Source organism: Cavia porcellus, unplaced genomic scaffold, assembly GCF_034190915.1.
Source record: "Cavia porcellus strain 051 isolate PalLab524CR breed Dunkin Hartley unplaced genomic scaffold, mCavPor4.1 scaffold_5, whole genome shotgun sequence".
Lineage (NCBI taxonomy): Eukaryota > Metazoa > Chordata > Mammalia > Rodentia > Caviidae > Cavia > Cavia porcellus.
Window position 1 is genome coordinate 7,438,233 of NW_026947488.1, and position 21,541 is coordinate 7,459,773.

Genomic DNA, 21,541 nt, shown 5'->3' on the forward strand with positions numbered 1-21,541 from the left:
AGAGTTGTTGCAGGCAGCTGAGTCAGGTAGAAATATTACAGGTGGTCAGACAGGGCTGGTCCTCAAGGAGCCAGTGCGGAAGCCCAGATACCCTGCAACTGTGGGGGAGACAGGCAGCTCCTGCCGTGGGCCAGGCCTCAAGACAAAGGATCAAATGCACCCTCGGATAAACGTCAGGGCCTGATATTCTAACTAGTCTCTGTCGCCTGAGGAAGCCAGGAGTCAGCATCCCAGCCCCTAGGGAAGAGTCACTGCTCTGTGTGTATGTGTTGCTACCTAACTCGCTTCCCCATTTGTCCCCGATTTAATCAGCTTTACCTGTGCAGTTAACCTCATTGGTTAACCACAGTTCTGTCCCACCTTATGCCCACCTTGCAAGTTCCCAGGTTTTTCCCACTTTAGACCCCTCTCACCTCATAATTTTACTCTACAAAGTCCCTGGAAAAGAGAGTCCTTGGCAACCTGTTCGGGACCCCTTCTGTCTCTCTCAGACAAGCTTTCTTTCTCTCAATAAATATATTCTGCTCTTAACCTTCGTTGTTCCTAAAACCCATTCTTTGATTTTTTTGTACCCGACATACAGTAGGTGGGGAGTTTCGTTCCCCTATATCAGTTCTGGCCCAGGAGTGGCTCCTGTGTGTATTTGAGCTCCCAGCCTCTCTTAATGCCGTTGAAATCCACCTTGAAAGGCCAGTTCACACAAGGAACACGGGCACCGACTCCTCGCACCCATGAACGAGGGGCCAAGGGATTCTGCCTTGGAGGCAAGGTGAGAACTTAACATGCGGGTGAACGCTGTTGTGTGCTTTTATGTCCTGAATTGAGTATTTTCAATGTGTTTTGTTGGAGGGGGAGGGAGGGAGACAGAGAGGGGGCCTGCAGCCGCCAGGCGCATGTTACTTGACCCAGGCCCCCCAGGAGGGGAAACGTTGCATTTTCAAGCTTGACTTCCAGTGCGTTCCCCATCACCTTCTGAGACAGGGGCAGGGGAGGAGGCGGCGATAGCCCAGCTCCCAGGGAAATTTCCTGAGAAATGGGCACCAGGAAAAGGGTCCCCAGACTGTAGTTTAGTTTTTGATGCTTCCCCCCCAGCCTCCGAGTGTCCAGGGCAATTCTAGCACAGAACGAACAGAACAGAGCAGGGAATGGTTGCCTCTGAATCTGGGTAACCTCTTTCTGGACCATGCCGCAAACATCTGCATGGCGCCTCGAGCAGCAGAGACCCAGCAGCAGGGCAGCATGTGCCCCAGGGCCACCTGGGTCCCCCCACATTGTCCAGTATGCTTACAGGGGCATTCGAGGCTCTGGATTGAGGGCAGAGGGAGGGGCTCGGGCAGCCTGAGTCCGAAGCTCCCCTTACCCACTTGGCCGGCTGGATTCCCAAAGCCAGTTTTCTCACCTGTCTCTGTTTTCAGATGCTTCATCTGTGAAATAAAGAACAGCGACACTGCAGGGCGACTGCAGGGTCCCAGCCACTGTGCCTGTGGGCTGCTGGCGTGGGGTCAGCAGTCGCTGCAGATAAGTGCATCCATCAGGCGCCTTCCAAAGTCCTCTGTGCCAGCACCTCTTTAAAATGTGGTTCTCTGCCCCAGAGCAGTGGTGCATGCCTGTAATCTCAGCTGCTCAGGAGGCTGAGGCAGGAGGAGCCTGCCTACAAATTCGAGGCCAGTTTGCGGAACTTAGTGAGACCCTATCTTAAAAAATTAAAAGGTCTGGGGCATGGCTCAGAGGTGGAATACTGTGCCTGCCCAGCATGTGTAGGGCCCTGGGTTGAATTCCCAGTAACAAGGTGGGGAAAAAGGAAGGAAAGAAGGAAAAGCAGAAAGAAAGAAGAAGACAGTCCTCAGCCCAGCAGCCCCTTCCTGAGGCGCTTCAGTCAGTGGTGCAGAATCTGGGGCCCCATCTCCGACCTGCTGAGTCACGCCGTGTCCTGGGCAGGGCTCTGCTGACTCCGGGGCACCCCGGGGGTGGGGGTGGGGGCTGGCACATCCCGAGGGAGAGCTGGATGCACTGGGATCCTGGAAACCTGCTGGTGGCAGCACGTGGTACAAAAAGCCACCAGCACCAGGACACAGGATGTGCTGCCAGCCCGACCCCTGGACGTTTGAGGACAGCCACAAGTGCTCATCTATACGATGACACATCTATTTTAGAGGTTGATGAGAGCATAACTGAAGTAATCTGAAAACTGAGATGAAGAGAAGAAACGTAAGTTAATTTTCTCTGTTTACACGGAGCAAAGAGCCCATCATCCCGATAGACGTTAATGCAGTTTTCAAGGACAGTGGGTCCCCTTTTCCGCGTTCCCTGAGCTGCCTGCTGCAGTTTTCCTGTTCGGCTTCGGGGTTAACATAATGAGGGGCCGTGGTACAGGAACCACAAGTCTGGTAACTCTGGAAACTAAATCGGGTGTTTTGGTTGTTTGGTTAAAATGCGTTGCCCTAGAAAAGGCTGCCCGCCCCATCGATGGAGTTATTTATTCCATTTCTGAAATAGTTCCTGAGCTTCAATATAACACACAGCAGCTATGGGCAGACCTCAGGGTGATTCCAGCTGTGGGCCACAGCTCAACACAAGCTTAGCAGCCACGAAAGCATTTTATTATTTCCAAGCATCACAAGAAACAAGTGGTTTTGCTTATCTGAGCAGAAATTTTTCAGGGACAAAAAAAATCCACAAGAACCAAATGCAGACATTCTGTAAGCACGCCCCCTCCCCAGTGTGCTCAGCAAAAGGTAGCCACGATGGTACAGCAAAGACACAGCACAGAAGAAGAATTCACAGCGGGGAGCTGTGTGTTACACAAATGAAAGACACCCAGGCCAGGAAAGGACCGGGCAGAGGACCCCGAAGCGTCGTCAGAACCCTAACCCTCTGCTCGGGAGGAAGCTGCTTTATCTGACAAAAGCATGAATGTTGATAACTACGTCCCACAACGTGGGCATCATGCCGAGCCAAGGGAGCAGCGAGCCAGAAAACATTCTTTCACCAGCGCCGTTGGCTTAACTATGGGATGGAGACACAGTTACTACGAGCAGAAAGGAGCTCCCAAGAAAGCCTCGTCCCACTTCTGCAGCTTCTCAAAGTACAGTGGAAGGGCTTCTTGGAAAGTATACACACAGCCCTCCGCCCGCCAGTTCCTCTCCTGTTTTAAAGGCAGTAAAAGAAGAACAAGAAAATATCTTTTAGTTTTTTGTAAGGTAACCCGTGGAATAGCAAGATATTCACACACAAAACACAGCGCGAACGTCCTGGTCACCCCCAGCATTTCCCCTTCCTCGGTGGGTTTTGCAGGCTGCCTTCACTGACTGCGCTAACCCCAGGAGAGCAGCAGAGGGGAAGCGGGGACCCCTCTGTGCTGTTTTGGAAGCTGGCAAGGGCTGGTGAGTCAGAAGCGGGGAAGCAGCATCCCATCGCTTTCCCCACAAAGAGTTCGCTGTTTTGAGGCTGTCGTTTTCCTGTGAATCAAGTCATAGGCTGCAAGCTCGATGTTTCACAGAAGCAGCACAAAGCTACCTGGGCAGCCTGCAGGCGGAGGGCCGAGCTGTTAGGTTCGCTTGCAGGGGACTCGAGCCAGCTTCCTGTTCGTGAGCATCCGCAGCCCGGACAGCAGAGGGACGCGGTGCGAGGTGGAGGAGCAGGCGGGCACTGCAAGCCCTGGCGTGGCGCGGGGAACTCGCTGCTGTCTGCAGTGACCACGAGGAGACCGGAGGTGACTGACCACTCTGGGGTCCTCCTGGGGGCCCGTTCTTGTCACTTTCTCTTTTAAAAAACCATCGTGGCTGTTGACACATTTTCATACCTTCTAGGTCCTTTTCTTACCCTGTCTAAACACCTCTGCTGGATACTGAGGCAAAGGGGCCCTGTGCTGACCGCTTGGTCCCCCGGTCCCCACGCCCTACCTCAAGTTCGCGGCGCCGTTGCAGCCGCAGAGAATCTCCTTGAAGGTGTTGCGCAGCTCCAGGCTGCGGAAGGCGTAGATGAGCGGGTCGATGACCGAGTTGCACATGATGAGGACCAGGTAGGTGTTGAAGTGGGCGGTGTAGCAGATGCAGTAGGGGTTGGTGGGGCAGGTGATGATGAGGATGAGGTGCAGGAAGAAGGGGGCCCAGCAGAAGATGAACACGCCCAGCAGGATGGTGATGGTGACGGCGCCCTTCATGCAGGAGCGCTGGGGCGGGGCCGCCCCGTCGGCTGGCGGCAGCACGGCGATTCTCTGGACGTGCAGCCGGGCGAACAGGAACATGTGGACGTAGAGGGTGCCCATGAGCAGCACCATGGCGAAGAATAGCGTGATGAGACACACGATGACCATCTTGCTCTCGGAGTAGACGATGAACACCACGCCGCAGACGCCACAGCACAGCCAGATGCCCACGATAGAGGCCAGGGCCTTCCTCACGGTCATGATGCTGTGGTAGCGGAGGGCGTAGAAGATGGTCACGTACCTGTCCACCGCGATGGCCAAGAGGTTGCAGATGGAGGCCACCAGCGAGATGCAGATCATGGAGTCGAAGATGTTGTCCATGTGCTGGATGAAGCGGTCCTCGAGGGCCAGGGCGTTGCTGTTGACCACGGCAATCATGACGGTCTCCAGGGCGTTGGACACGCTCACCAGCAGGTCGGCCGCGGCCAGGCTGCAGAGGAAGAAGTACATGGGCGAGTGCAGGTTGCCGTTCCTGACCACGGCCAGGATGACCAGGATGTTCTCCAGCAGGCTGACGATGCCCAGGGCCAGAAAGACCTCGGGCTTGATGAAGACCTGCTCACAGAAGCCGCCGCTGCTCTGGTTGCCGAGGGAAGAGGGAGCCGGGAGCTTGGAGCTGTTAGGTGGCATCGGGTGGGCAGAGGATGGGCAGCAGGACGTGTTCATAGCCGAGGCGAGCCGGGCTCCTGCGGGACCAGGGAGCTGCTGGTGCGCAGGGGAGCTGGAGGCTGGCCGGGGCAGGCTCGGATCTTGTTCTTACCTGGGAGGAGAAGGGGTGGCAGAGAAAGAGGGGGGAACTTTCCTCCGCGTCTCCGGAGCAGCAGCGCAAGCCTCTGATCGCTCCTCCGACCCCTCTCCTCTTCCCCACCCAGAGCCACACGTCCGGTCGCCACTGGTTGCTACAGTTACAGCTCAGCTCAGAGCAAGGCAGGGGGCGTGGTGCCGACCGCTGGACGTGGGGGGCAGCACTCAGGTCTGATACCTTGGTCCGCGGTCTCTACTTCATCCTCAGTGCAGCCGAGGGACCACTGAGCGACCGGCACCTGCCTGAGCGTCAGCCAGCGGGTCCGGTTCCGAGGTTTCTGCGGGAGCTCGGGAAGCACACTGGCGCCCTCTGCAGGCCAGAAGGCGCGTCTGCACCGGCGAGCTGAGAGGAGCAGCTCTCAGGAGCTGCTCTGAGGAGCTATTTGTCCAGTGACCTGCAGGATTTGATCACTTTCCGAGTCAATGCTTAATTCATGTTAGATTTGATTCTGCAGATAGATTCCTTTGCTCCTATACACGCATGCACACGCGTGCACACACAGACACACACACACACACACACACACACACACACTGCAGGTGGATTCATAAGCTTCTTATCATGTACACTTGTGTGTGAAGCAGAACCATGCCCATGCAAGCAGAAGAAAGTTTCAAATACTTACAGACTCTAAGCGGGGAGAGAGATCTTGTTAAGATGAGCAGCCCTAAATTTAGTATGGAAGAAATAGCATGCACAGAGTCCAGAGGCAAACGGGATGGAAACGTATGCCACAGCCAAAGACTACTTTGTTTTATATACAAAGAACACTTTGTTATTGATAAGAAAAGGGCAAATTACCTCCAGGAAAATTGGGCAAAGGACAGGAACAGTAATTCCCCGGGAGGGAAACGCAAATGGCTTATAAACCTAAGAACAGATGTTCTAGGAGGTCAGGGAAAGGCAAATAAAAATGAGATTTCAATACTTTTTTTTCTAGTGAGATTGACAAGAATTACAAAAGATATCAAAATCAGGAGAGAAAGCTGGGAGGACATTCATGCCTTCCTGTGTTTGTAACCAGTTTCACGGTTCAGCAGTCTTGGCTTAAAGAAAAACGCACTTGAATACGAACCTCAGCGTGTTCACCGAGGGCCTGAGAGATCCCATTCCGGTTTATTGTCAGCGGTGCAATCTGATTTCTAAAGCTAAACTGCTGTCCCTTGGCTTGCAGGAAAGCACAGTCTTGATCCTCTGGGAACTTCTGGTCACCCCTGACAGCACCCAGAGGTGAACTGATACTGCCGTGGCCAGTGGTTTCCAGGACACGGGTGTCACTCGCTGCATGATAATGTGGGGACCGTCACTGTGAGGGCTCTCCCTGCCCCTGCGTGGCCTGAGCTGGGTGCAGACAGCCTTTCTGGCTTTCATCCTGGCCCCAAGTGTCCTGCAGGGAGAGCGGATGACTTGTCCCTTCCGACCAGTGTCTCTGCTCGCGAGAGCAGGTTTAATCTCTCAGCCCTCTCCCGGGTCCACTGGAGGCCGCGCAGGTGCAGCGCTGCCTTTTAATGGAATCTTCTGTAAGCCGTGGGCCTTGTTTTAATAACCACAAGATGGGCCGGGCTCTGTGGTGTTGACCACACGGTGCTGGCAGGGATCCAGGTTTGAATCTGTTACAGTTAACTGCAGCAGGAAGGTACCGTGGATTAGGAGAAAATCCATCCCAATGTTCTCCACAGCCGACAAGCTCTTCTTCAGTTTTGTGCCTGGTGTACGCCTCTTATCTTTGAAGATCCAGCTTAAATGTCAACTGTGTTTTACAGCTGCCCTTGAATTTCATTTGCCGGGTGACCGCCCCCCTCTCCCCACTGCTAAGCTGCCAGGGCTCAGCACTTTCCTCACTCTCAAATCCAAAAGGAATGTGACAATAAATATGAACTGGATTTCTTCAAAAAAATTGCATTTTAGAAGACATTACCAAAATAGTGAGAAGACAGCCTAAGGAGGCGAGAAAATAGTTGCCAGTCAGATATTCGATAATGGGCTTGTCTAGAACGAGCAGGAAACACTTGCAACTGAATAATAAAAAAGCCAAATAGCTTAACGAAAAGAGGCCGCCAGCTGATCTGATCGTCACACGTTGTGTGCATGCATTGAAATCTCACCCCGGGCACCTAAGTATGCACAATTGTGTGTAAGTTAGAATGAAAGTGTAATTTAAAAATAGGCAGCAAAGGATTTGAATAGACATTTTACCAAAGGGCACATCAAATGTCCAACAAGTGCATGGAAAATATTCAACATCCCTGGCCACTGGGAAGACACTAAAATAAATGAAGATCTGCAGAGTTGTATACTTTAGGTGAATTTTAAGGTTTATGGCATTATGTTATCTTGAGGGAATTATTTTTTAAAATCCCATGTAGAACGCTGCATAATTAGAAGTCATACACTGTGAAGGCAGAGGGCATTGGCCAATGGTGATTTTAGGATACTCGATGGGATTTAATCATTCGGCTGCTTTTCCCGAGGAGCAGATGCTGGCTGACTGCTGATTTCAGTTCTCCGTGAGCTCAGATTCAGCTCTCAGCGCCAAGGTCCGGCTCTCAGGGCTGCAGCCACATTCTGGATCAGAGCTGCCTCTCTCTGTCTCTGTCTGTCTGTCTGTCTATCTGTCTGTCTCTGGTATGCCCCAGGAGCAATCTTCAATTAAAACTAAAGCCAGAAAACAGAACCCCTGCACCCCTGCCCTTTGGTTTGGCAGTGGCCGGGGCTCCCTGAGTTTCTTAGCCGTCCTCTGAACTGGGAGCCCCACCGAGGCGACCTCGGTAACCTGCCTCGTCCCTGGCTTCTCCTCCACAGCCATCTCCTTCTGCCTTACCCTGTATACTGCTTCCTGGTGTAAATTTCCGAATAAAGTGCTGTGTCTCCAAGTCCCTCTGGGGATCCAGACTGCAGCCCACAGCGCCGCCATCCTGTGTGCAGGGCTTCTTTGAGGGGCCTTTTCCCTGTCTTGATTTTCACTCCAGGAAGCTGGGACTGTGAGGTGTCCAGCAATACCTCCCCTCTCCTTCCTCGTGACTGAACCCTATTTTATCAGAACAGCAGCGTGTTCTCATGGTCCACCCTTCTGTGCAAACGAGGCGGTCACATGGCCCAAACATGGCCAGTGGATGTCAGGGAAGTCTCGGAGTGCCTTCCAGAAGGCAGTGAACCAACCCAGCGAGCAGACTCAACCGGTACCGATTCTCCTGCTCTTAACTATTTCCTTCCTGCTGTCTGGAACAATGATACGAAAACTGGAGCTCTATCCCCCACTTTGTGGTCTGAAGGTAAACATCAAATCTTGTGAATGTGGGGTTTAATCTAGAAGGAGCCCAAGTCTTTGCTGACTTTATGGAGAGGCAGTCATAGCCCTGGAGTGCTTGCCTTCCAGCTTCTAGTTGTGTGTAAGAAAATAGCTCTTTATTTAAGCTCTCCTAGCATGGACTATTTTATACTGCTGAATTAATCTTCGAAAATAAGGCTGGCTCTGACTTCTCAGCAGTGGCGTATCAGGTACTCTGTGCGTTTTAGCAGAGGAGGCTCTTAGCTAGCTCTTGTCTAGGTGCTCACCAATCCGGCTCTGCACCACGTGCTGTGCTGGGTCGGAGGCCGTCAGGTGTTCTCAGAGCCACGGGGCCTTGGGCGGCTCTGTTTTCACCCCAGACAGCCGTGACCACGAGAAGCGCTGACAGATCTACTGTTAGTTTACAAAGGAAGGGATTTCATTAGCCCGTGACTGTACCAGCGACTGAATCAGCTACGAGGCTGTGTGGGTGGGAGCCAACTCATGCATCTTTGCACACTGGTGCCTCACACCACACCTGTGTGCACTGACACGAGACCCAAAGCACAGCCTCGAGGCACGCAGCAGGAAGTGCGCTTGGAAAATGTCTGGCAGCTGCTTGAAGAGTGAAACAGATTTACCGTGTGATCTAGAACTCTTCTCCTATCCACTTGGAAAAAGGAAACCGTCCTCACACACATACTTGAGTATGACTCTCCAAGGCAGCATTATCCAGATGTTCCAAAGTGCACACGGTCCACGCTTGTCCAATAACGACCAGACAGACGTGGTGAAGGGCTTGGTTTCGGCAGTAAAGAGGGTGAGGTGCTGACACACACGCACGGTGTGAACGAACCCGGACACATTTATGTGAGCGAAAGAAGTCAGACAGAAAAGATGACAGATTGCACGCTACTACTTATCAGAAAGACACATGAAAGTAAATCAATGGGGACAAAACGTAGGTCAGTGGGGGTCTCAAATGTGAAGATGCAACAGAGATTAATTATCAGTGGGCACAAGGGTCTCATCGGATTAGGGAAATGTTTGGAAGCGGTTACAGTGTTGTACACTTGGTAAGTTCACTAAAAGTCACTCATTTGCCCACTTGTAAGGGGTGTGTTCTTGGTGTGTAGATATAACCCTACGGACTTGTACAGCTGTATTTCTGTGTCCTAAATGGATGGCAGTCACACATCGCTAGCACAAATGCGTAATAGCTTGCTTTAGCTGTTCTGTGACATGTGTGTACCTCCAAACATCGCCCTCACTTCATAAATTAATACTTTTACTTGTCAGTTAATGTGAGCAAAAGGGACTGTAATACATGTGATTTCACTTTTTCTTTTTGTCTTTTTTGAGACAAGGTCTCGCTGTGCGGTTCAGGCTGGCCTTGAGCTCACTTTGTAGCCCAGGCTGGTCTCAAACTTGCAAGGATCCTTCTGCCTCGGCCTCCCGAGTGCTGGGATTCCAGGAGTGCACCACCATGCCCGGCTAGGACGTCCTTTCTGGAGAGTCACACAGTGAACACTTACGAGAAATCCTATGAAGAGCCCTGGCCTCTCCCCACCCCGTGGTGTGCTCCAGGCGGGCGCCTGAACAGATGCTAAGTTGTGGCCCTAAGACACTGCTGTCTTGGGGAAAGAGGAGTGGAGACCTGGGTCAGTAATTGCTTATTTCTGTCATGTAAAAACCCTCAGCTCTTTGTTGGGCCATCTCTCTGTGGCCCCTCCCCTGCACTGAAGTTCTTGAGATCGCTGTCAGTAGTGCTTTCCTGGAGTCTTTTCTGCCTTACCCTTCACGTCTGCATGCTGGGCTTCCACCCTGCTCCTTACTTTGAAGGGCAGTGCGATCTTCTCGTCATCAAACCTGGTGCGTGTTCCCGAGTAGCCAGTGTTGCCTGCAGGGCAGAGCGTGGCAGCGTGGAGCCCCCTCCTGGCGAGGGCGCACAGCCTGCCTGCCTTCCTGGCTTTCCTCTTATCCCTGGGCAGCTGTGCCCCAGCCTTGTGCAAGCCCACCTTCTCCACCACGTCCCTGCCCCCCCATCCTGGTGACTGGACCCAGGGCCTGCACACTGAGTTACATTTCCTGCCCTTCATTATTTCACTTTTATTGTTTTGGAGACAGAGTCTCCGTAAATTGTGAAGTTGCCTAGTCCGAGCTTGAACTTGTGATCCTCCTGTCTCTGCCTCCCAGCTCTCGGCCACCACTTCTGGCTCTGCACCGGGAGGCTCGGTGGCTCCTCCCGGCTGACTCTGGCCGCCTCTTCACAGGCAGACACCTCTCTGTGGTTCCGGGCTGCCTCCCACTGCAGCGCCCAGCTCATGGCGTGCACCTCTGTGCGGTCTCCTCCAAGTCCTTAGCCGCCTGCTCCCTATGGGCGTCCCCACGTGGAGAGCTCAGTATTGCACGCCTACTGACTATGTCTTGTCCCCTTAGACTGGCTCTTTTGCAGTGCTTCTTCCCCCGGGAATGGGCCCGGGATCTGCCGAGTGTGTGAACCCGAACCTCTGGGCTTTTGAAAGACTCTGTGCCCCTCACTTGCAGCATCTGAGCCACTGCCAAAGCCAGTGGCTTTATCTCCAGTGTAACATCTGAGTCCACTCCAGCAGCTCTGCCTGAGCCCCTGTGATGCATTTCCTGAAGCTTCTCGCGCATCTCCTGCTGGTGCTCTGCTTTCCTTGTCTCCTCCAATTATTTTTCCTCAGTGCAGCAGCCGCAGTGTTCCAGCCCAAGCCCCAGGGCCCTCATGTCTCCTACTGGTTTAAAACTTCAGCGTGCCTCCAATTTCTGGGACTTGCAAACCCCCACCCTGCCTCAGCCTCCACCCCCTGCACTCTCCTCCTGATCTCCCAGCTTCCACCCGTCCCCAGCTGTGCATGGTTTTCTCTGCCTTATAATTTCATGCAAACTGTTTCCTGGGCCGAGAATGTCCTCACACCTGCAAAATCACAGCTCATGGTTCTGATCCCAGCTCGAGAGCTCTTCTCCTCATCACGCTCCACTTGGCCCCCTGTCCTTCCTGAACAGTCTGAGCCAGCTTGGTCTGTTGTCATGGAACCAGATGTCTCCCCTAGACCCTGGCCCCGTTGCATTGGAGCCTCATCAGTGTGTTTGATCCAAGCCACATCCACGCGTTGTTCATGAGATCGGAAGACAACGTGCTTCCATCTGCCTGTGCATAGCCAGGACTTGTGCGCGCTGAGCATGTCGCCTTGATGGGAGCAGCTTGCCTCCCCCAGACCCTTCCGCCATCCCCTCCCTGCCTGGGAGCCCGCTGACCGTGGGCGGGCTGCTCTCAGCGCTCCGAGCCAACTCAGCCTTGTGTGTTTTCAGCTGTGGGTGTCGGGTATGTTGTCCAGTGGTAGGGAAGTGACTAAGATGCAAAGGGCACTGAAATGCCAGTCACTATGACCGCAATGACGGGTTCAGGCACAGCAAGAAGAGAGGGCCCTATGACAGCATGGGGAGCGGCAGAGTCCCCGGAGCTGGGGGTGAAGCATTAGGGGAGGTGCTGGCTCCTCGGCGGTGATGCGGGAAGCAGCTTTACGGAGAGCATGCGTGGAGGTAACTCGCTGACATCACTTTAAAAAGGCCAACACTCCAAACTCACAAAAACTGCTTCCTCTCCTGCTGCCAGCCAAGTGGGAGATCTGTGGCCACCGGTGCTGGTCCACGGAGGGAATGCAGTAAGCCAAGGTTTCCATCCAACTTGGTGCATGTGCCAGGGTGGGAGCAGTGAGCGATAAAGCTTGTGATGGGAATGAGGGTGCCGGGGGTGGGGGGGTCCCGGGAAATGGAGAGAATGTTCTCGTCTCAGCTCACTGACTAATTCTATCTCCCTGTGACTGGTATGCCAATTCAGAGGGAGGAAAAACCTGTTTGGGTTTTCTCTCTCCTTCCCTCACCCTGAGACCTTTTCCTAGGGAAGAGCTAGCAGGTTTGGAGAGTTTCAAAGGCACAAGTCCAGACAGAGGAGAGCAGAGCGCGATCTGATGTGCGTCCTAGGAACAGATGGACGCGGGACTCAGTCTGCTTAGTGTCTGTCCAGCACGTTCTGGCTGCTGCCCCAGGAGCTGAAGATGGTCCCTGATGGACACAGCCTCAGCCTGCCTTGGACACTCCAGGGAGGACCGCAGTGGCCTCAGAGCCACCCCGCATCTCCCGCCTTCTGGGGTCAGCAGCTCCCTTCTCCTTGTCTGTTCTTACTCCCTGCTGGCCGGATGGGGCAGTGATGACCTCACCTGGCCATCTTGGGAGCGGTTTGGCCCAGTGTGGTGGGTGCTGGCTACGTGTGGCTCGTTACATCCCGATGAATTAAATAAAATTTCAAACTCAGGTCTTCAGCCACTGTAACCCCAGTGTGGGTGCTAAGAGCTGCCTGGGTTTAGCAGCGTCAGTGTTGACGACACAGAGGGAGCCCCTGGATGTCAGCGTGGGAAGTTCTATGGCCTGGCCCTGGCAGAAGCAGCCCACTCCGCCCTCCTGGGACAAGTTAGAAGCCACTGCTGGCATTGGAGTCTGTGCCTAGACCCCCAGGCACCTAAACAGCTGGACAGCAAAGGCTCAAAGGAATGAGACACGTGGCCCGGTCTTTAGGGCTGCAGGAGGACTGAGATCCTCGGCAGAGCTCCTAACTCTGCTAGCCGGCGGCCAGCTGACCCCAGGCAGCCCGTATTTACTGATTTTTTTTTTTTTTTTTTTTTGTCTTTTTCATTTTTATAGGTACCAGGGATCGAACTCATGACCACACACTTGCAAGGCAGGCGCTTATGCTGCTGAGCTAAATCCCCAGGCCCTAGGCAGCCCGTATTTATCAGAACAAGCGAGGAGCTGAGTGGACAATGCAGGAAACCTGAGCAGGACCTTGGGAGGGGTTCAAGGACCCCTCAGAGCGACAGACGATGCTAATTAAGGAAAACCATCCCGGAAGTCTCCAGGCGGCCTCAGCTGTGGCCTACCTGGCCACACCCCCTACCTGGAGACACCCCCTGAGGTGTCTTCTTGTTCTCAGTTCAGCCACGCCCGGGCCATGCCACAGCCCTGCACGTGTATTCAGCTTCCACGGCTCTAACACGCTGAGCCGATGAAGCCCAGTCCAGGCAGTCACGGTGCAGATAAGTGACAGGCAGGGAAGCCTGCCTAAGAAGGAAGCTGCGATTGGCAGATTCAGAGCAGAACAATGAAGAGAGATTCATGGTCTCCTTTGAGGGCTTGATCCAGCCAGGCCTGAAGCTTAATTCCTCACCTTTCTTGTCACGTGAGTCAATAAATCCTGTCTCACTTAAACTGCTTTCTTTTGATTTATACATTTTAATCGTACGTATTAATGAAGTCCAGTGTGACATGCAAACACGTCTACCAGTGAAACCCGCCCTCCCCTACCTCCGGAATCAATAGTCTACATGGAGCGTGGCTGTCCCAAGCTGTCATGCAGGGAGGAAGCTGGGACACTTGCCTTCCTGTGTCTCACTTATTATTCATTTACTGTGATGTCTTCCCCTTCCACCAGTTTTGCCAGCCTTCTTTGTGGCTGAATAATACTTCATTGTGTGTACCTGCCGTGTTTTCTTTACCCACTCACCAGTTGGTGGACACCTCAGGGTTCCCACATCTTGGCTGCTGTGGGAAGTGCTACGGCCGCGTGGGCCTGCAGGTGCCTGGCTGGTCCGCTCCTCCGGTTTGCTCTGGATGAGCAAGGGCAGTGGGACGTGGCTCACGTGGCAGGGGTAGGGCTGGGACCGCGGCTCGGGGCAGAGGTCCCGTTTGCCAGGGGCAAAGCTCCAGGCTCAGCTTCAGCACCACAGCAAGCAATATGGTAAATAGAGTTTTGGCTTTTAAAGAAACCACCAAGTTGTTCTCCATTAAGGACTGTGCTAATTTCACGTCCACAGCAGTGGCCATTCTCTGCGTCCGGGCTGCCATTTGGTTTTCTGTTTCTCCTTTTAATAATAGCCTTTCTATAGCCAGCCATGGGGATGTACGCTTGTGAGCCCAGCACTGGGGAGGCTGAGGCAGGAGGATCTCAAGGCCAGCCTGCACTACAGAGTCTCAAAACAAACAATAACAGTCATTTTAACTGAGGTGAGAGGGTATCTCTGTAGTTTTAACTTGCATTTCTCTGATAGCTAATGACACTGAGCTTTTTTTTCAAATATTTTTAGACCATGTACAGTTCTTTTGGGAAGTGTTTATTTAGCTCATTTTCCCATTTTGAGTTGAATTATTTATTTTTGTGGATTTTCTTGTGTTCTTTATAAATTCTGGAGATTCGTCCTTGGTCAGATGCATACGTAGCAAATATTTCCTCCCATTTTGTAGACTGTGTGTTTACTCTGTTTGCCTTTTGCAGAAGCGTTTAGATACTTTTTCCTAATTGAAAAAATGTAAAACAGAATTTCATAACACAATGCTAGGAAAATAACAAGTTAATACATTGTGTATTGTCATCTTCAAAGTAGTTACTCAGAGTACAAGATATGGGCATAAAAGATTCTCCAGTTGATATAGCATGAACCTTCAGTTTCTTTTTTAAAATTTTATTTCAAAGAGGGTAAAACAGACTAAACCAATCACAACAAACCAGTGTAAGAGATACAGGACTTCAAAACATTATAAAATCAACAATAGTTACCATAATGCCTTCTGACGTCTTCAGAATGGCTGCAGATAACACTGGACATAGTACAAGTCAAACAGAACAGAATAGAATAAAAGCAATAAAGACAAGAAATGAATTCAACAAACGACTTCAAAGCAAGCCGCTAAGTCCAAAATGGCTACCATAATGTGTCCCGCTGTCTTTGAAATAGCTGCCCATGCCATCGGATATAACAATCAAAGAAAACAAAACAATCAAACCCAACCCAACAAAACAATGGAAACGATATAGAACTTCAAAACAAGACCGTAGGGAATGAACAATGGCCACAAGCCTCAGAAGGAGACCCCCCTACACGTCCCACGTGTACTGCTATCCTCTGAACCTGTGACCAGACCGCTGGAACCTTTCTTGTCAGTGAACTGAGAGATGCTAACAGTGCAGCTAGCTTGCATTTTCTCCTTTTCCTCTTCCTTTATTCCTTCCCCTCGTCCATCTTGGTTCCTTTTTCCTTTTAAACAACTTCTTCCCATTTCACGGTATCTGTTGTACATTTTAGAACTAAGTTACTCTTTCAATTTCTCACACAAAGGAAAGGATACAGTGTTGACACATGTGAGTCTGATTTATTTCATTTGTGAGTGTGGTCTCAAATTGAATCCATCTACCTATAAAAGTCTCAAGTTTATCCTTTTAATGGCTGAATAGTACTCCATTGTATAAAAATCCCACATTTAAAAAAATCTATTCCTCAGTTGATGGGCATTTGGGTTGTTTCCAAGATTTAGTTAATACAAATTGTGCTGCTATAAGTGGGTGCACACATATCACCATGGCAGGATGCCTTTAATTCTTCTGAGAAGATACACAAAAGGGGAAGAAGGGTAGAACGGGACCTCGAGTCCGAGCCTTCTGAAGACTCTCCATGCTGATTTCCACAGTGGTTGCACCAGTCTACACTCCCACCGACAGTGGAGGACGGTTCCTTTCCTGTGCAGCCCCTCTGCATTGGTTACTGGTTAATTTCTTGATAATAACTACTGTTTCTGGAGTGAAAATCTCAGTATTGTTTTAACCTGCATATCTTTAATAACCAGTGATGTTGAACATTTTTTCATGTATTTATTTACCATTTGTGTTTCTTCACCTGAGAAGTGTGTGTTCATCTCAGATACCCATTTTTGGACTGCGTCTTTGTATTTGGGGAATCTGAGTTTTTTCAGTTCTTTATACACTCTATGTAAAATTTTTTGCCTGAGGGACAATTGGCTAAGATTTTTCCTTTGTGTGTTGTCTTTTTCACTCTGTTGATGATTTCTTTTGATGTAAAAAAGCTTTTTAATAAGATGAGGGCCCAGTTGTTGATTTTTTGAAGTGTTTCTTGTGCATGTTGGGTTTTGGTCATAAATTTTCTGCCTATACCTAAGTATTTGAGATTTTTATCTACTTTGTCTTCCAGTAGACTTAGTGTTTCTGCTTAAACATTTAAGTCCTTGATCTATCTTGACTTTAGTGCATGGTGATAGACATGGGTCTAGTTTTAGTCTTTGGCATGTGCAAAGCCAGTTTCCCCACACCATTTATTAAAGAGCTTGTCCTTGTCCGGTGAACATGCTTGGCCCCTTTGTCAAAGACAAGGTGACTGAATGTCTCTGTAGTTGCATTCACATCTTTCAGTGTGTTCCGCTGATCTTCAGGTCTGCTTCTTGCTGGTACCATGCTGATTTTATCACTGTAGTTTCATAGAATAATTTCAAGTCAGGAATTGTGATGCCTCCTTCCCTGCCTTTGCTACCCAGGGTTGTTTTTGCTATTCTAGGTCTTTTTGGTTCCAAATGAGTTTTAGGAGTGTTTTCTCTAGTTCTGTGAGGTATGCTAATGGAATTTTGATTGAGATTGCATTAAATCTGTATAGCCATTTTGGGAGTATAGCCATTTTTACTGTTGGTTCTTCCTGTCCATAAGCAATAAATACCTTTCCATTTTCTGAGTTCCTCTTCAACCTCCTTTTTTAGAGTACTGTAATTTTCAACATATAGATCTTTGAGTGCCTTTGTTCAATTGATTCCTAATTGATTCCTAAGTATTTCATGTTTTTGGAGGCTTTGTTCAATTGATTCCTAAGTATTTCATGTTTTTGAATGCTGGTGTGATTTCCCTATTTTTCTTCTCAGTTAGTTTGTGTTTGTACACATAAATGCTATTGATTTTTGAGTGTTGACTTTATCTCTAGCTATGCTACTGAACCTGGTTATTAAATCTAGAAGTCTTTTAGTAGAGTTTGTGGGGTCTTCTATGTAGAGTGTCATATCATTTTGCAGAAGCTTTTCAGTTTGATGCATTTCTCTTTGTCTATTTTTGCTTGTTTCCTGTGCTTTTAAAATCATAACCAAAAAATTATTGTCTGTATCAGTGTTGGGAAGTGTTTTTCCCATTTTCTCCCAGTAGCTTTAGAGTTTCAGGCCTTACATTTAGGTCATTGTTCTATTTTGAGCTGATTTGTTTTTACACTGGGAGCAACAGAGCCTCAGTGTGCTGTGTGTGGGGACCCAGGTTTCCAACAGCTGGGTGCCGGAGAGGCTGACCTGTCTGCACAAGTGCTTTTTGGCACTTTTATCAAGAATCACAGATGGGCTGTGGATGTGTCCACCATTGCATTAATTTTATTTTGCTCAAGAGTGAATTATTCATATGACATTTGCAACTGACAAATTAACATCCTCATAGCAAAAAAACAAAACAAAACAAAAAAACAAAAGACCTCCTGAGGATGAAGGTGGAGCCTCCAGCCAGCCTCTTGCCTTCTAATCAAAGTGTCAGGAGAAGAGCGCCCTGCTCATGCCTGCAGAATCAAGATCACTTGTTTTTTTTTCCCTAAAGAGGTTTTCTCGAATTCATAATTAAGGTGCGAGGCCCTGAGGAATAAAGAATGGGAAAAAGGAAGATAATTTAGCAATTCAGCCTTGGTAGTTGGTGCCCTTTCCCTGCCATCTTCTTCCACGGCGAGGAAAGAGCAGTGGCCCGGGACTCTGGGTCAGTCAGTGCTGGGTGGGCCGGGGATTTAGTTCAGTGGTGCAGCACCTGCCTGGCAAGTGTGAGGTCCTGAGTTCGATTCCTGGTATCCCCCCAAACGGGAAAAAAAGCCGGCGAAGTCCGCGCTGGGCAGTCGTGGTGCTGGCTGGCATCTCTGATTGCCTCTCCACCCAGGGAATTCTCACAATCGGCCGCTCTAAGAGTCCTGTGTTTTTAATGTGTGCTCTTTCCATGGTTGTAGTTCTGAAGAGAATGAATGAAGGTCTCTTCTTCCAGGGATGCTTTGAAATGTTTGCTGTACTCTGGCTTCGTGTGCAGGCCCTTGCTCTTCCTTTGCAGACTTCATGGTCTGCAAAGCTGTGGTCAGGGAGCAGTGGGCCCCGCAGGTGGGCGTGGCCGCATGGGGACCCACTGTTTGTAGATGAGTTGAAGTTTGTGGTTCAGGAGCCCTCAGGGATCAGGAGGGCAAGAAGAGCTGTCTCCACTGGCAGTGGCGCCCTGGTCACCCACCAAGGGTTCCAGGTCCCGCTGGGTGACACGGAAGGGGCGGAAGTGAGGATGCCAGGGTGTCCAGGCCAGCACTTAATGTCGGAACACGGATGGACTGGAGTAAAAGCAGCAAAGAAGGTTCCCTGAGGGTGTACGGTGTGCCAGTCCTTAGGCCAGCGTCTTTATGCTGAGAAATAAGGTGTTACCCTGGTCCGGGCAGGTACCATTGCCGCTTCCGCTTCTTTACAGGGCGAATGTGCAGCCTGTGCACAGTGGAGTATTGGCTGGCCATAAAGAAGGATGGATTTGAACCATTTGTAGGAAATGGTTCATACTAAGTGAAATAAATTAGATGCAAAGGGTTAAATATCACATGGCTTCTCTTTGATGATAAATGTTAATCATTGATAGTTTAAAGAACAAAACAAAAGGTAGAGAACAGAAAACAGCTGGACTTTGTGGAGATGGGAGGGGTGTTTGGGGGTATACAGAAGGCAGGCAGAGCAAGGAGACACAGAAAGAATTACGTTGTGATGTGTGTATGCGCCCATTCCCCACAAAGAAGATATTTAGTACCATTAACATGTACCAAAAACGCAGAAAGATAGGAAATCATAAGCTCACGGCTGGCTGCTGAGCCAAAGTGCTCTTGACTCTAATCGTACTATGCTTCTCTTGGTGGTACGAGTAGGTGTTTGGAACTCAGATATGGGGCTGTTATTTGGGGTGGGGTGGGGCGCTCCCGTCTCAGGAGAGAGCGCTGTCAGTCTGCACAGGGCAGGGGCCAGAGTGGCCGCAGTGACACAGGTGCCTACGTGAGTCTTAGTCATTCTGTGAGAGAGGGGTGGGTGACATGGGAAACGGATGCGTGATTCCTTAGACTGTGTCACATTTTCGGAAGAAGTGCGCTCTTGTCCCAGATCCTTAGAAAGTGTGACTGGCCACTGCCAGGAGTGTTCCCGACCTCATTGACTATCAGTAGAAATCCCAGCAGTCCTTGAGTTAGGCACAAGGCTGTCCAGCTGTGACCTGCCTTGCCTGCCTCCCTCGGGGCTGGGGGCCATGTGGCCAGGTGCTGGCCCTTGGCTGTGGCCAGACGTGAGGGCACAAGCTGTGTGTCGTACTGTTCAGGAAAACGCACCCTTCTCCTCAGCTGGCACCCGACTTCCTGTTCTCTGAGCTGAGGGGCATCTGGAACCCGGAGAACGCTTTTGAGCCGGGATGGGAGCTGTGAGTTGGGGATGGCTGGACGCCCCTGCTGTTCTCACACTGACCCCTTCAGGACCGCAGTATCAAAGAGAGACTTCCATTTTGTCTCTCATGGCTCTGCAAGCTCCCTGCCTCATTCGTACACAGCATGAAGATCCAACCTCATCTTCCCCACTGGGAAAGAAGATTAAAGACAAAATCACTCTTGTCTGCACTGACTGAACAGCTGTGGAACGGCTTGTGTGTGTCAGGGATTGGGGACCCAAACCTGAAGCCCTGGTTACTGCCCTCGTGGAACTCACGGTCTGGCTGGAAAAACAGGGGTGCCGGGGAAGCGTGATGACAGAGACATAAAGAAAAGATGTGATGAGCACCAGGAAGAGCCAATCAGCCCACTCTGGCAGGGTCCACTGTACCTAGACCAGGTGCTCTGGATGGCGGAGATCGCATGGCCCTGGTGAGTACAGTCTGCACACGGCTGGCATAACACAGGTCCCTGCTGTCACTTGGTGATGATGCACGAGTGGCGGAGAATCTGTGTGCTAAGTCAGAAAGTTCCTAGGAAGGACTGGCTTCTGTGTCTTTGGGTCCTCTTGCAAGCAGTTGACAGGTTTCTGCTGGTGCTGAAGCCACAGAGACTGGCTGAGTGGCGGCTCTGTCACAAACTGTGGAAAGTTTTTCTTCCAGGGAGTTTATAGGATCATGGGCTCAGGACCCTTCTGGCAAGGAACCCAAAATGGTTTGAACAAAAACGAGAGTTTACTTTGTCTTGCCTATAGGAGAGCTCATAGAACTTGTGTATCCAGGAAAAGCTGGATTTGAGGCTCAGTCATTGTCACACGGACCTAGGAGCGTGTCTTCACTCAGGCTGTCATAGCAAAATACCACGGGCTGAGTAGTTTAAAGAGTGGACTCTTGTGTCCCTCCCAGTTCTGAAGACTGGGAAGTCCGAGGGTGCGGTCAGGCAGGGTCCAGTCACTGGTGAGGTCTCTGCCTGGCTTGCGTGTGGTCACCTTCTTGCTGTGTCTTGATTTGGTGGGAAGAAAGAGGGGAAGTAAACTCTGCAGAGTTTCTTCTTATAAGGTCACTAATGCCCCCAGAGGGCCACATCCTCATGATATGATGACCTGAGTATATCACCACACTGGGTGCCAGGGTTCATATGTGGATTTGGGGGTGGTGGTGGTGGAAATGGTGGGTTTCTCTATAGTTCGTCTCTTCACTGTTGGCTGTAGTGCCAGGCTCCCCATAGGACAGAGGCGGCTGCGGGCAGCTCAGACCTACACTTTCTAAATTAAAATCCAGCAGATGGGCATGAAAGCCTCTTTCTTGGTGGGTGCCTGCTCCCGTCACACAGCTTCCTGGACCAGCTGCACATCCCTTGGCTGATTGCTGGGGACCAGGGAGTGCAGTACCTGGACTGGCCCGGTGTGAGTCATGTCTTCATCCTCCCTGATCCTGTGACCCGAGGAGACCGGAGGAAGGGCTGAGGCCCCAGCCAGAGGTCCTGCGATTCCTTATAAAACGCTCAACTGCAGACCCAAGTCATGCTGTTACAGTAAGGAAACCCACAGTGAATGCTGTTTACCCTTCCATCTTTGTACTGACTGGAGACGGGTTTGTGGAGAATCGGAGGGAGGGTAACTGACCCCGTGGCTCACAGACAAAGCACTGTTTGGAGAGAAAGGAAGCGAAATCGTTTTCTGGCAGGACGAGGGCAGGTCGGTAGGCCTCTTGCCGTTTCCGGTCTTGGGAACCGGCTTTGCTACAGTTCAGCCGTGTGGCTTTGGGGTGGTGGCAGGAGCTCTCTACGCCTCAATTTCCTTGCGTGTAAAATATAATTATAGTGTTTTATGCGGGCTAAGTGATTTCGTGGCTGTGACAGGGTGCACACAGGACAATTTTAGCCATTACTAACGTTACCCGGGA

General features: G+C 50.8%; 1 protein-coding gene and 2 long non-coding RNA genes across 4 annotated transcripts in view; 2 read left to right on the forward strand and 1 right to left on the reverse strand.

Moving 5' to 3' along the window:
- Positions 1 to 21,541, forward strand: part of LOC134475862 (uncharacterized) — a 153,456-nt gene that overhangs the window by 24,368 nt on the left and 107,547 nt on the right. The gene's annotated exons all lie outside the window — the stretch shown is intronic.
- Mc3r (melanocortin 3 receptor) lies at positions 2,579 to 6,799 on the reverse strand. Of its 2 annotated transcripts, none has more exons than XM_063248126.1 (2): positions 5,190 to 6,799; positions 2,579 to 4,967 (listed from the first exon to the last, which is right to left on the reverse strand). In XM_063248126.1, the coding sequence occupies exon 2, from the start codon at positions 4,871 to 4,873 to the stop codon at positions 3,899 to 3,901; it is 975 nt and encodes a 324-aa protein (XP_063104196.1). In that variant the 5' UTR covers positions 4,874 to 4,967; positions 5,190 to 6,799; the 3' UTR covers positions 2,579 to 3,898. The 2 variants fall into 2 exon arrangements, with proteins under 2 accessions (XP_063104196.1, XP_023418092.1); XM_023562324.2 differs by having other exon boundaries at positions 2,579 to 5,406; positions 6,088 to 6,797.
- On the forward strand, positions 12,203 to 13,569 carry LOC134475861 (uncharacterized). The gene is made up of 2 exons (XR_010047190.1): positions 12,203 to 12,456; positions 13,006 to 13,569. It is a non-coding gene; the product is annotated as an uncharacterized LOC134475861 (long non-coding RNA).

Bases quoted from the DNA above. Each gene is read 5' to 3' on its own strand.
- Mc3r (XM_063248126.1), bottom strand. From the start codon at position 4,873: ATGAACACGTCCTGCTGCCCATCCTCTGCCCACCCGATGCCACCTAAC.